Source organism: Spea bombifrons, chromosome 3 (genome assembly GCF_027358695.1).
Source record: "Spea bombifrons isolate aSpeBom1 chromosome 3, aSpeBom1.2.pri, whole genome shotgun sequence".
NCBI lineage: Eukaryota > Metazoa > Chordata > Amphibia > Anura > Pelobatidae > Spea > Spea bombifrons.
The window spans coordinates 107070167-107083057 of record NC_071089.1 but is presented as its reverse complement, the minus strand read 5'-3'; the positions used below and the strand labels follow the sequence as shown (position 1 = coordinate 107083057).

At 40.2% G+C, this 12891-nt stretch overlaps 1 protein-coding gene across 1 annotated transcript in view; it reads right to left on the bottom strand.

Moving 5' to 3' along the window:
- The window catches only part of TRAPPC12 (trafficking protein particle complex subunit 12), a 49159-nt gene that overhangs the window by 16601 nt on the left and 19667 nt on the right, over positions 1 to 12891 (bottom strand). Inside the window, exons 4-6 of the mRNA XM_053459873.1 lie at positions 9124 to 9237; positions 8215 to 8353; positions 4299 to 4411 (exon numbers count right to left, since the gene is read on the bottom strand). Coding sequence (XP_053315848.1) covers positions 4299 to 4411; positions 8215 to 8353; positions 9124 to 9237 — 366 coding nt within the window. The remainder of the gene's footprint in view (positions 1 to 4298; positions 4412 to 8214; positions 8354 to 9123; positions 9238 to 12891) is intronic.

Genomic DNA, 12891 nt, shown 5'->3' with positions numbered 1-12891 from the left:
TTCCCAATGGAACTTTTTTATCACTTTGTTTCATGACAGTTTTCCTTTAAACATATTTTTAAACATGATGTTAATTTGATACAATATGGTTAATATTGTTCCACAAAATACAAGCCCCAAAGAGTGACATCACCTAAAAATAGGTGATGTCACTCTTTGTACATCCTAATAACAAAAATGCTTCCTGTACTCGCCAAATCAAAGGCTCATAGAATGAATGGTAATGAACAATTACTCCTGCCCTGTTCTAGACCCCCAAATCCAGCTTGTATTCCCCCCAGTACTAGATCGCCCCCTTTCCTCATCTCACACTCCCTGGTTTATTAGTGTTTGATCCACTACCGAATAGGTATGACAAAAAGCAGCAATTATGGTGGCCAAAGTATATCAGTAACAGGTTTCTGTTGCTTCAGCGCATCCTCTAACCTGGCTTTAAAGACTGATCATGGATGATGAGAACCCAAGTACAAGTAGCCGTGGACAGTGGCGACTCTAGAAACAATATATAGGGGGGGCACACAAGATACCACAGTCAAACTGGGGGGGGCATTAATAATTTCCACCATTAAATCATACCACTGAAAACACACACACACACACATATATATATATATATATATATATATATATATATATATATATATATATATATATATATATATATATATTGCCAAAAGTAATGTGCTATGGAATGATACTTTTGTTATTGGACAATAAAATACTTGATCATTCAACATGGGAAGCCTGAAGCCACAATTTAGTAAGACTAATCCTTGAAATCCTTTAAACACCACAATACCTTAACTTTTGCACTAAATGATTTAAGGGCCTAATATTAGATCCTGCTGCTGATATATATATATATATTAGCCCTGCTGCCCAAATATATTAATATTAGCCCCAGTTGCCGATATATATTAATATTAGTCCCTGCTGCCGATATATATATAAATATTAGACCCTGCTGCTGATAGCAGGTATAGATCAACACATTAACACACAAACCCAGCTTTGCATGTATAGATCAATTGAAATTCACTTGTGATCTCAGCACTGAAGGTATATATCAAATAAACAGAATCAGACATACAAATCCTGTATTTGCAGGTATACAATAATAATATATGAAACGTAGCATCGCAGGTATAGATCAAATAAATACATGGAAACAGCATTGCAGGTATTAATCAACTGAACAAGACATACAAGCCCTGTATTTGCAGGTATACATAAATAATGTATGGAAACATAGCATAGCAGATATGGATCTACAGAATAACACAGAAACCCAGCTTTGCAGGTATAGATCAATTGGAATTCACATAAAAACACGGCATTAATGGTATATTTAAAACCCCCTAAATTACAGGGATAGATCACAGGTTGCACACCCAGATAACACACATACGATTTGCCATCTTTGTCCCATATACACCCTGCCTGTGCCATCTTGGTCCCCAAGGCTCAAACATCCTGCTAGTGCCATCTTTGCCCTTCCACAATTATACATCTATGATACGCACAATCACATTAACTCATGCTCTCCCTCATTCAGACAAATCATCCACATATTAACACATGCTCTTCCTCATTCAGACAATTCATCCACATATTAACTCATGCTCTCCCTCATTCAGACAATTCATCCACATATTAACTCATGCTCTCCCTCATTCAGACAATTCATCCACATATTAACTCATGCTCTCCCTCATTCAGACAATTCATCCATTTTAAGAAACTACACCCCTTGGAGCTTCAAATGAGGGGCTACATGTATTTCTAGGACAAAAGTTGAGTGCACAAATAATGATGGAATATGTCGCTTTGGCTAGAAAATATGTTTTTTCTATCCATAGTTACATGTTCATTTATGTCTTGCGCACTCCAGGTTTGTACTAGAAACACATACAGCCCCTCATTTGATGCGCCAAGGGATGTCGTTTTTGCAAATGTGTACTTTTTGTGCCATAATTTAACTTCCTACGTGAGCAGTAATGCCACGTCAAGGCTTCAACCCTAATTACTGACCATTCACACGCCTTTCATATCTCCATTCACTCGCAGAAGCACACACCATACTTTAAATACATTCACTCACAGACGCACACACCATTCTTTCCCCTTACAATCCCAAAGAAATGATGGAAAAGGGAGAAAAAAAATCACTTTTACAGCAAAAATAAGTTTTGCAGTAAAAATGCAAGGCGCTCCAGGGATGATATGGTTACTCACGTACCGCACAGGCTAAATGGCTGATTTTAATAATATTTGCAGTTCATCAGGATTTCAAAAATTGCCTCCCTCTGCCGTTGGCTAAATTTAACCCCATGATCAAAGGGATCATAGGATTAAAAATTAGTATCGGCCATTTTTAAAAAGGGAATGTGACTTTTTATAGCTATATGATCGCTGTGGTAACATTGGCTACCACAGTGATCATTTAGCTAGAATACTTAAACTTTTTTTTTTTTTTTTTAAAGTTAAACTACTTTGTTTAAATAATTTAATTTGGGGGTCTCTAGGCAATTTTGATCTTTTTTATCTGCCTTTAGAGACCCCCAAATCATATTTTTAAATTTTTATTTTTTTAACTTAATATTTTTTATTACAATCTATATACCGTTGGAAAGGCGAGGCGATTACCTTTCCAACGGTATATGTTGGGGGTATGTAGCTGCTTAGATGCCTGAGATACAGGCATCTAAGCAGCATGCCCCCATACCTCTTTAACTGACAATTGTCAGTTGTTAATAAAGTTGCGCGGTGACGTCATCGCGTCATTGCGCGAGACGTCACCGGGCAGATCGGGTGGCTCCGGTGATGCCCTTCAGTTTGAGGGGCAGATCGCCGGGGTAGGTGGTGATGGAGGTCCACAGACCTCCATCAAGGTAAGATAGTGCTAGTGACGGCATGGTGCCGTCGTTAGCACCTGACTGGGACTGCTAGCGACGGCACCATGCCGTCGTTAGCAGTCAAGGGGTTACAAATTCGGCGGGGGGGCAACAGGGGGGGCAAGGAATAACCTAGGGGGGGCAATTGCCCCCCCTTGCCCCCCCTTAGCGACGCCACTGGCCGTGGACCATGCTGTGTGTCGTTCATGTAACACCACTTTTCACTCCTCCAGTGTCCTTCATTTGGAACTTAATCCCTCTGTCCTACTTTCTGATATTTTTCTATTCTAGATGCTCTACCCCCGTAAAAGACATAGGGCCAGTCAATGAACTGCTCAAAATAAATGTGAAAAATGTATAATGTACGGCTCCCGAGCTAATGTACACAATTAGTGAATGTACCTTGCTTACAAAAGGATGCCATTTTCATTATTCTAAGCAGATCAAAGCAACCCTCCATATGCAGGCAATCCAGGTCAAAGTAATTGAACAATTAGGTTCATTTAACCCAAACTACCTGTAAAAATTGTCCAGATCCCCTTGATACGACTATTAACTTTTACAGATACTTTTAAAACCCCAAACATTATCACTATAATAATGTTTCGATTGTTTTACATACATGTTTATGTGGTAATGACATCTGTATATAATAGGTATATTACTATATTTTCTTTGCAAAAAGTCCTCTCAATAAGTAAAAAAACAAATTGGAAATAAAGAAAAACCAAAAAATCCGCTTAACCCTTTCAGGTCCCTTAGAACATGCCAGTACGTCTGTAAAACCTGAGCCAAGAAACCCATTAGGACTTAGGACATATTAGTACATCCTAATTTTGTTGGACATCTCCCGGTTGCTACCCAGGAGATCAGGTTGTCTAAGGACTCTCCCCCAATCGTGTGCGATGGCACCAGTAACCTGTCATAAGAAACCGCGATTCCGTGATCAGGCATTCCATTCCAGAAGGTGTCGGTCCTGACGCCCACCGGAACAATGTCCCAGATGGCAACAACGTTCCACGTTGGGTAGAAGTCAAGTAAAACTAAACCTCCTGCAGACACAGTGACCATTCCACGCCTTCACCATGATTCCCCAAATGTTAATTAGTCTCCATTATAACAGTCCAGCATCGGCAAAGACAATGCCTGACCAACATCCCTGATTCTGCCGGCACAACGTGTCTCTCACCTCCACAGTCACGCTGTACATAAACCTTGTTAAATTGAATCAGACAAAGGCACACGAAACAAAATACCAATTAAAAAAAATACAATCTGTACTTTTATCATGAGAAAAGAGAAACTTGCAAACTTTTTCATACGCCAGTCAAATAAACAAGTGGCGGCCATCTTAAAAGCGCCAGTGACTGCCACATGAGATCTTCCTACGAGTATTTTAAATACCTGTTGGCAAATCATTTTCATATGGTGCAGTCTGTCTAAAGACTCCTGAGGATTCCCGAGGTATTGGTGGAGCTCGGCGTGCAAAACCCTCATGGAAAATGGAACCATTGAACCTAAAAATAAAATTAAAAAATTACATTTAAATTACACATTCATTTTCAAGTTGCTAAAATATTGGAAACACCCAGAAAAAAAAAAAAGTACTTCTTAAACTAATTTTGCTAGCATGTCCCATGTCAAAGCATAAGACAAAAAGGGGCACCCATTTATTTAAACAAAAAAAGGATCAGATTATTTTACAATATTTAATATTATTAAAAGTTTTCCCAGCAAACAGCATTTATGTGTAATAAACGAATGCGCTTATTTATGCAGAATAGCGGCATTATTAGCATAGAACATTTATCTGGGGGTTTCAGATGGAACTTAAGAATTACAATTGCATTAACAGTCTCTCGGCACGTACGGTTCCGCCGAGCCGCATGAAGGATGTATTATTTCTTAATTTTATGGTGATTCGGATAGGACTAATTCCTGGGTGGTTACTTCGATTACAAGTAAAAAGGGCAGGTGATTTATTCATCAAGACTGTCTTTAAGAATAAAGGATTTATTTTTTTTTCCCAGACAGAGACGGGACAATGGAGGTCCGAGCGAGCAGAGCGAGGCGCACAACGCGCAGAATAACAAAGCGGACGCCGTTATGATAAATATTGCCAAACACGAGGGATTTCCTGGCAAAATTGAAGAGGCAGACCTGACCTAAGGGCGGCCCGCAGTCCCGCAACCACCTAGGCTGTGTGCATTCTAATTAGAGCTTCCAGGAATACGACTGCCACATTCATAATGACAGCTTCATCCGAGACGCTCACTTGGGACGTGGGGCCGTTTTGCATCAATGTAAGGGGAAAAAAAATGAATGTAGCAGGAATGTGGAAAATACATACCAGAAAATGTAAAATATTTAATGCAATGTATGTAACTATAGTACGCGCACCAGCTATAAGGTGCACTCGTGTCGCTAAGCTTTAGTGTCCTTATAACACAGAATAGCAGAAACGTTTATGGGCAGTAGCCCCCTTCTCGATGTGCTTGCCCTTGGCAGCAGAGGCTCTATATACAGCATTTACGACACATACATATACATTAACGGCATACGGAGTGTATCGCGTTGCTACGTTTTGAATAAAGGGTTTAATTGCAGTGAAAGCAAAGCAGATCTTCAGATGAAGGTAATAATAATGAAAAATAAAATTGTGCAATTGAGGAAGTGGAGAGAATATTGCATTGGGTAAACAGACTTTTTACGTAGATCATGTTATTTTAATGTGGTTTTCCTAGATGAAATAGTCAGATTCCCGGTACCTACACACTGCACAGACTACCCCAGCACCTGGATCCAGTCTCGGCTTCTTTACCCATATAATACTGCAGCCGGGAGCACGGTTATAGGGGCAGCCAGCCACAGATTGGTATGAGGGAGTCTCCAAACTTACATTTATCAAAAGATGCTTAAAATTAATTAACAATCTTGAGAGCTGCTATTACAAATTACTGAAAAAAGTGACGTTTCAGGGTTTAAGGATCTATATTATGTCCAAGGATCGGGGATCCCTGGACGGTGAGTGATGAGTTTTCTCTTAGCGTCTAGTCACTAAACAAACCCTGTCATCTTTGACCTGCAAAATATCTCTCAACCTAATTATCGCCTTCTGCGGCATTACTTAAATACCAGAACCTTTACCAACACAGTACCCCCTATAATACCCTCCTCCTAACCATCTTTTTGCTCTGCTTGTCCCTTTAACCATTCATTCCTCCGCCCTCACTTCTCCAGGGTTTCAGACGTTTGGCACATATTCTCCACCATTCCTTGCCTAATTCTGTCAGACTCTCCCATTCTTATTTGAACTTTAAACACCCAATGAATTCAGAGAAGTATCCAATCTATACTTACTACCACCTTCAAGATCTCTGCGTGACCTTCACAATAACACTCAACTGTCTGTCTCATTCCTCCTCAAACTCCGAAAAGGCAGGTCTTTTGTGACATTCATATTACTAATTTTAATGTTATTAGTAATTTCCTATTCTCCCTTCATTGTTATGGATCTGCCGGTGCTCTATACATAAATAATGTACTATTATGTGCTTTTTTTTCTGAGGGTTAGCTGTGCTTGAATGAACACACACACACCACTCCCTTCTTCACCGTTTTCTTAGTTTAGGTATTGAATGTGTGACGGCTATAAATATAAATCAGGTATAACACGTCACATCCCTTTATACCATATCAAAAAGTACCCTGAACATTCACGGCACAACAGACGTTGACGTGAACGGAGGAATGATCTGACATTGCTACTTTATCACATGACACAGATACGGTACGTCTGAACTGTCAGGAAGGAGAATGAGAAAAGAGAACAGACGTGAAAGGAAAGTGCAGAGACACAAATGATTCCTTCAGTGTAGGGAGGCGGTCAGGGAAATGCTGGGGAAGCAATTATAAGAGATGGGGAGAGGTAAATGAATAAAACTAAAAGGCAATTACTCCCATAAGGGCATTAGCAGAATAGATAGCTTAAATCGGGTAGTATTAGTGCAACAGGGAGAGGCACCACTTATTATGGATGCATCGCAACCTGTGTTCAGAGATATGAATAAAAGGGGTTTGAAATGTATACATACATATATATATATATATATATATATATATATATATATATAGGGATATGTGTGTCTCTAGAAAAAATATAGACATGGAACAGATGGTAGGAGGAGATGGGGCAGCTTAGGAGCTTACAATGTACACCCTGGGGTGAGAAAATAAAAATGAAACCTCATAAAGATAGCATTAAAAAGCCAAGCTACCGGTACCCGAGGTCCTCCATAGAGGGGAAATATATACGTTTAATAGCAGCAGTTTAAATGGTGGTAAGGGAGACATACCGAGGGAGGAAAATGTAACTTCTCAAAAAGGGATCTAAAGTCATTTCTCATGTGTAAAGGCCATAAAATACATAGGGATTCTGGGATCGTAGTGTGAATAGATCTATGTAAGTCCCAATGGCCAAATTTACTAAATTTAAAGACAAAATTGTATGGAAATTGGTATCTAAACTGGTGCTTACAGACAAAATGTTTACAACATAATTTTAGGTATTAGAGCTTTGATTAATATATTTTCCATTTTTACCATTATTAAAATGAAGGAATGAAGGCTATGGCCAATGTAAACACTTCCATAATATAAAAATTAATTATAAAGTGTCAAAACCATGAGCTGTAAGTAAGAAATGTTTTGCACAAGAGACAGTGGCTCAGAAGGTTAACTGAATCAAAGCTATTATTTCCAAACACAAGCATCCGTTTGGGATCTATGTTGGGACATTATAGTGTGTATAAAATAAAAAAAAATAGGCTGCCTGCATGGGCCCCTATGATCCACATTTACATTCTGGCTGGACAGCTTACTGGATGAGGATCATGAGAATTTTAGTACCAGAAAAGCTGGAAGACCTCTTGGGTAACCACAGCATTATATATATATATATATATGCATTTAAAGGACACGCCAGCCATCATATGCACTTTAATGCACACGGTAGCTGACAGGTGCTTTAAATGTATGCAGTATCCTCCATATGCTTTTGACCCTTTGCCCGTACTTGCATACGCATTGCTTCTTTAGGAGGCTCCTTGGGACACCAAAGGCAAGACAAAAAAAATTAAGGATATTTCTTGAAACAAAGTAAAACCTGTAAAAATAAATCCGTAAAACACGTGCCTACGAGTGACATGAGGATGTGCGGAATAACGCTGGGCTCAAAATGAAACACACTGGCATGAAAATTAAAGCGAGAAGCTTTGAACGCCCAACAGAGATGAAAATGTAAACAAACAGAGTTTCTTACCTCTGCGTCCAGGATATACGTGAGGGTAATATTCGTAGTACAGGTCGGGCTGATCGAGCTTTCTAAATGGCTCAAATTCCATTTCCGCATTCTGGAAGAGTCCCAGTTTCACCAGTAATGACAGCCTCACGAACCACAGCTGAGAAAAACGCATACAGCAGCATTAGAAGCCATATTACCAGGATCACCTACTTTCAATAGAAACCATGCATTTTATACAATCTCCTCCGAATATACCAGTATTTGAAAGTCCAAGCGATTCGGAAGATCGATGTAGTGCTGCCGCGATCTGAATGGCTTGGACTTACCACAACTCTAACTCCAGACCTGGAACCTCCATGTAAGAATGGATATCTTTCACTAAGGCACTTCTTCACTGTACTGTTATCGGTTCTGAATCAGATGGATCACAAGGCACCTCCAGCCATACCCTCGAGGGTTATTCTGTGCCTGCATGTTAGAGCAGCGCCTGCTCCGGGTATGATAAGAGACTCTCTCATTTTCATCCACTGCTATTTTATTGTTCTGTGTTTCCCCCCCCCGAGAAATTTATATTTGAAGAATTAGAGAGAAAGTATTGTTTATTTATTTTTTTACCCTACTTTATGCGTGCTATCCATTCCTTTATACATTTCAACTTAGTTGCAACCGCCTGAACCAATCAATAACAATCAGAAACTTAATGGGGCAGAAATAACCTAATAGGTGGATAATCACGCAGAGCTTGAGAACAGGACATTAATATGACTTCTCTCCTTTTTTACACACATGCTGAGTTTCTAATGAATACATTGCTTACACCGTTATACAAGTTTATTTAGTGGGCAGAACATTCCGAAAAAATTCTCCATACAGCTAACATTATTATCCAGGTTAAGGTTTGGGACAATACAAGACGACGCGTCCCACCTGCAGAGAATCTGTGCTGTGGTTTGTTGGTTGACCACTCTTGCCATACCCTTGTCCATGGGCGGTCAAGAGCCTCCCACTCAGGTCAACTGCCGCCCTCCAGTTCTTGCTGCTCTGTTGGAAGAAAAGCCGGGAAGGTAAACAAATGATCGCAATAAAAACACTCGGCTGGTTAATTTGCTTGAAGCACCTCTATCTAGTCATCAGTAATGATGACAAGGTCAGTAAAGATGGCCACAAATGGCAGGCATGTCATTTGTCAAAGCCATACGTATAATTAGGCAGTAAGTGAAGCCATGCATGGGGCTCAGCGTACGCCTGTCTGAAGACACCAGCAGTGTTACAAGCACAACAAAATCAATTTCCCCCGATGTTAATGGCTTATATCTTATTCAGCACACATACTCTTAGATTTCAGGATTTTTGTTGTTGTTTGTATGCGTTAGAAGAATATTAACCCTTTACTGTCAAATAATCAGATCTGTTGGAGCTTCAAGGAGTGCTGGTAGAGCCCTTTGTGAATCTGTTCATCTCATCGAGGCGAGTTTGTCGTACAGCATGCACTGAGTGCACCAAATAGTTGATGCAAGCTAATAAATAACTCCGTAACCTTATAACACCCAATCCCAAGTTCAAAATTATCCAGTGGAAGGTTTGATTTCATTTGCAAAATTCCAACACAGCTATACGGCTTGTGGGAAACACTAAACAAGCATGAAGGACAGGTTTATGTTCTAGAGGCGTATAAGGTGTCTGCCTGAACCCATTAGAGTGTGTGCAGAAAGCCAAGGGACGCGGTCTTCTACCAGCCGGTCTAATCCATGCTGCCCTGGGAAACGTTTACATCGAAAGCAGTTATAAGCGACATTAAATCATGATGGCCTCGTACTGACACTACAGAGAGGACTCATTATTCAGAATGGAAGGATTTCATATTAGACAAGTATAACAAAGCAGTTTCACAAACACACACACATATATATATTATATCATATAGTCGCATTTCCTATCTATGGCAGCAACACAATGTTTGTTGTGTGTGTTATTTCTTTTTATAAACGTATTTATAGATCTGATGCTTATTGTTATCTTTCTCATACAAAACCCTGGAGACTGGCATGTAAAGCCTTTTAGCTGTTATTTCTTTATTATATCATCACGGTTTATATTTGGGATTCCCAGAACTGACCTGTATGCGATTTGCTAAACTGCTCACTGTAGGTTTTTTTCTGCCATTTTGTATACCAGAGGGGAGAGCAGAACATTAAGACTACTAATCCCAACTAGTATTTGTGTTGTGTTATCAACTACACTAAATGAAACAATCCCCATAGAGGGAGAATTTGGTGAAGCAATGAGGTTCTGAAGGCTCTTGTAAATTCTTTTTGTTTGTTGGTCCAGCAAAAGATGTCACCTTTTCTCCATAATATAAGCATTAGAATTCCACATGGCAGTTTATCACAACTAGAAAAGGTTATCATTTAACTAGCTCCGGCTTAGGCTCTTCCAACCACTCCATCATTGGGCCTTAACACGAGTGTAAGGCTGTGGACTGGTACCTGGGTCTCCGAACATGGGCCAGCCCAGATCATAAGCGGCATGCTGCCTCATGACCGGGCTCATCTCATGCCAAGACCACTGTTACCGACACTTCATATCGTGAAAAGCTTTCAATATCTACAACAGCATTTTCCCTGCAAATGAAGTAAGACGAAATATTGGGCTACTGTTTATTTCACAGAAATTTAAATATTCCACACTTCCTTCGGGACATTCTTATTTCAAATGGGGATTCTGTTCTGTCAACTGAAGCGCTAAAGTAAAGGTGCAAAGAACAGATTTCAAAACAGACACAATGAGGTCATATCAAGTTCTCATTCTTCCTGCTTTGTTTCAGATACAAGGAAATAGTGAAATTGTAGAAGGAGAAGGACCCCAACTCTCAGAATATTGTAGATCTTAACAAGAACGGACTAACTAATCTCATGTTATGGGCAAGATCGACACTTCGGCACGCTATTGAGTGCACACGCTCAGTTTACTCCGGGCTCATATTTTACTCGCTACTTTAGCCAAACAAAAATGCCTGCTGACCAGTTTAAGTCCAAAGTACCCATGTTTTAGGGACTCATGGGCAGGGTCTTCAACTCTTGTATCTAAACGTATAAGTGTCGCGTCGCCCCCCCCCCCCCCCGTTATGTTCTTGTTAACCACTCCATACTCTTCATAAATTAAAGTTATTATTAACAGAGAAGTAAAAAGAAAACCCCAAATAAAACGATTCTAAAGTAAAATCTGCATATTACTCAACCCAGAGAGTTCTACAACATGGCCATGGCCGGTCCTTCACCCCTTTTGCTGTCCCAAAACTGCACATTGACTTTCTTAATTTTACAATTACAATGCCAAGCGTGGACATACAAAACTTGTGTGCTTCTCCCATACAGATACTTTGATCCGGGGTACAGAAGGTAGGAAAGGAGGTCTCTGCCCTGTAGGGAGTAGGAAGACCTAGAGGTGCCCCGGACTGTATTACAGTTACAGTGACGTGGCTTTCTAGCCTAAATCCAGGTGCTAGTGAAAAATGAGTGAATACTTAAGAGAATGCTGGATAAGCAATGGATTCCAGCTCCTAAAAGATGGTGTGTTATACCCTCCTGAACACGGCTCCAGAAAGAGCCAGCCTCGTAAATCTATGCACAGAACGAAAGCTCTAAAAGGTCATAACAGGAGAGCGGTGAGGAACACGTCGGGAACCTGTAACACTCTACATCTGCAAAAACAGGGAGTAGGACAAAGGAAAAAGGCAATCAATGTCAGGATACGAAGAGACAAACAGCTCTTTCCTGAAAAAAATATGTAAAAACATGGCATTACATGTAAAAAGCTTTTCATTTGACTACAGGTGGGAATCTAGCGGAGACACTGCTAATAGTGCAAACAGGCCTTTTCCTCCCCTGAAACAAAGACTCAAAGGGGGCCATTAACTCTACGTGTGACACCATTAAAGTGATTAAAATGTCCTCCTCCACTAGCTATGACATTCTTTCTCATCATAAATTACATTGCTGTAACACACCGGCACAGCTTTGGAAAACGCATTTATTAACCCTTGCTGGGGACCGCCTTTGCCACGGAAACGAGCGCAGGGAGATTATACATTAGATCAGTAAAAGCTTTTCTGCAAGGTGTCTCCTGCGTGTCTCAGACACATTAATTGGTCTTGTTGTCCTTGACGAATACTTTTCTGGGTGATTAACACATGATCTGGAGTGACATTAGGTGTCTGAAATCTTCAGAGACGTCTTCCGACCTACAGTATGAAACATTAATCCCCGAGCTTGGCTTGCACCTTATCATTCGTAAAAATAAACACAAATATATAAAAAGTAAACCGTACGGAGCTGAGGTGCCACCTATCAGCGACAGTATCTCATGAACCTACACACCTGCCTTCACTGTCAATATATGGGATGATGCACAAGAAACATATTTACCAATACAGTAATACATAATGCTTCGCAAAAGATTTCATCCTCAACAGTTTCCATGCCAAATGGAGGGCTTGGATTTTAATTACCGTATTTGCTCGATTATAAGACAAGGCTTTTTTCAGAGCAAATGCTCTAAAAAAAAAAAAATAAAATACATCTCTTCTTATAATCAGGGTCGTCTCAAATAGAGGTCTGACCTGCAGGGGACCTGGACCCTCCTGTCTGGTAACCTCCGCTGCTGGTACTTCCGACTCCCCAGTGTGTTGTCGGGGCA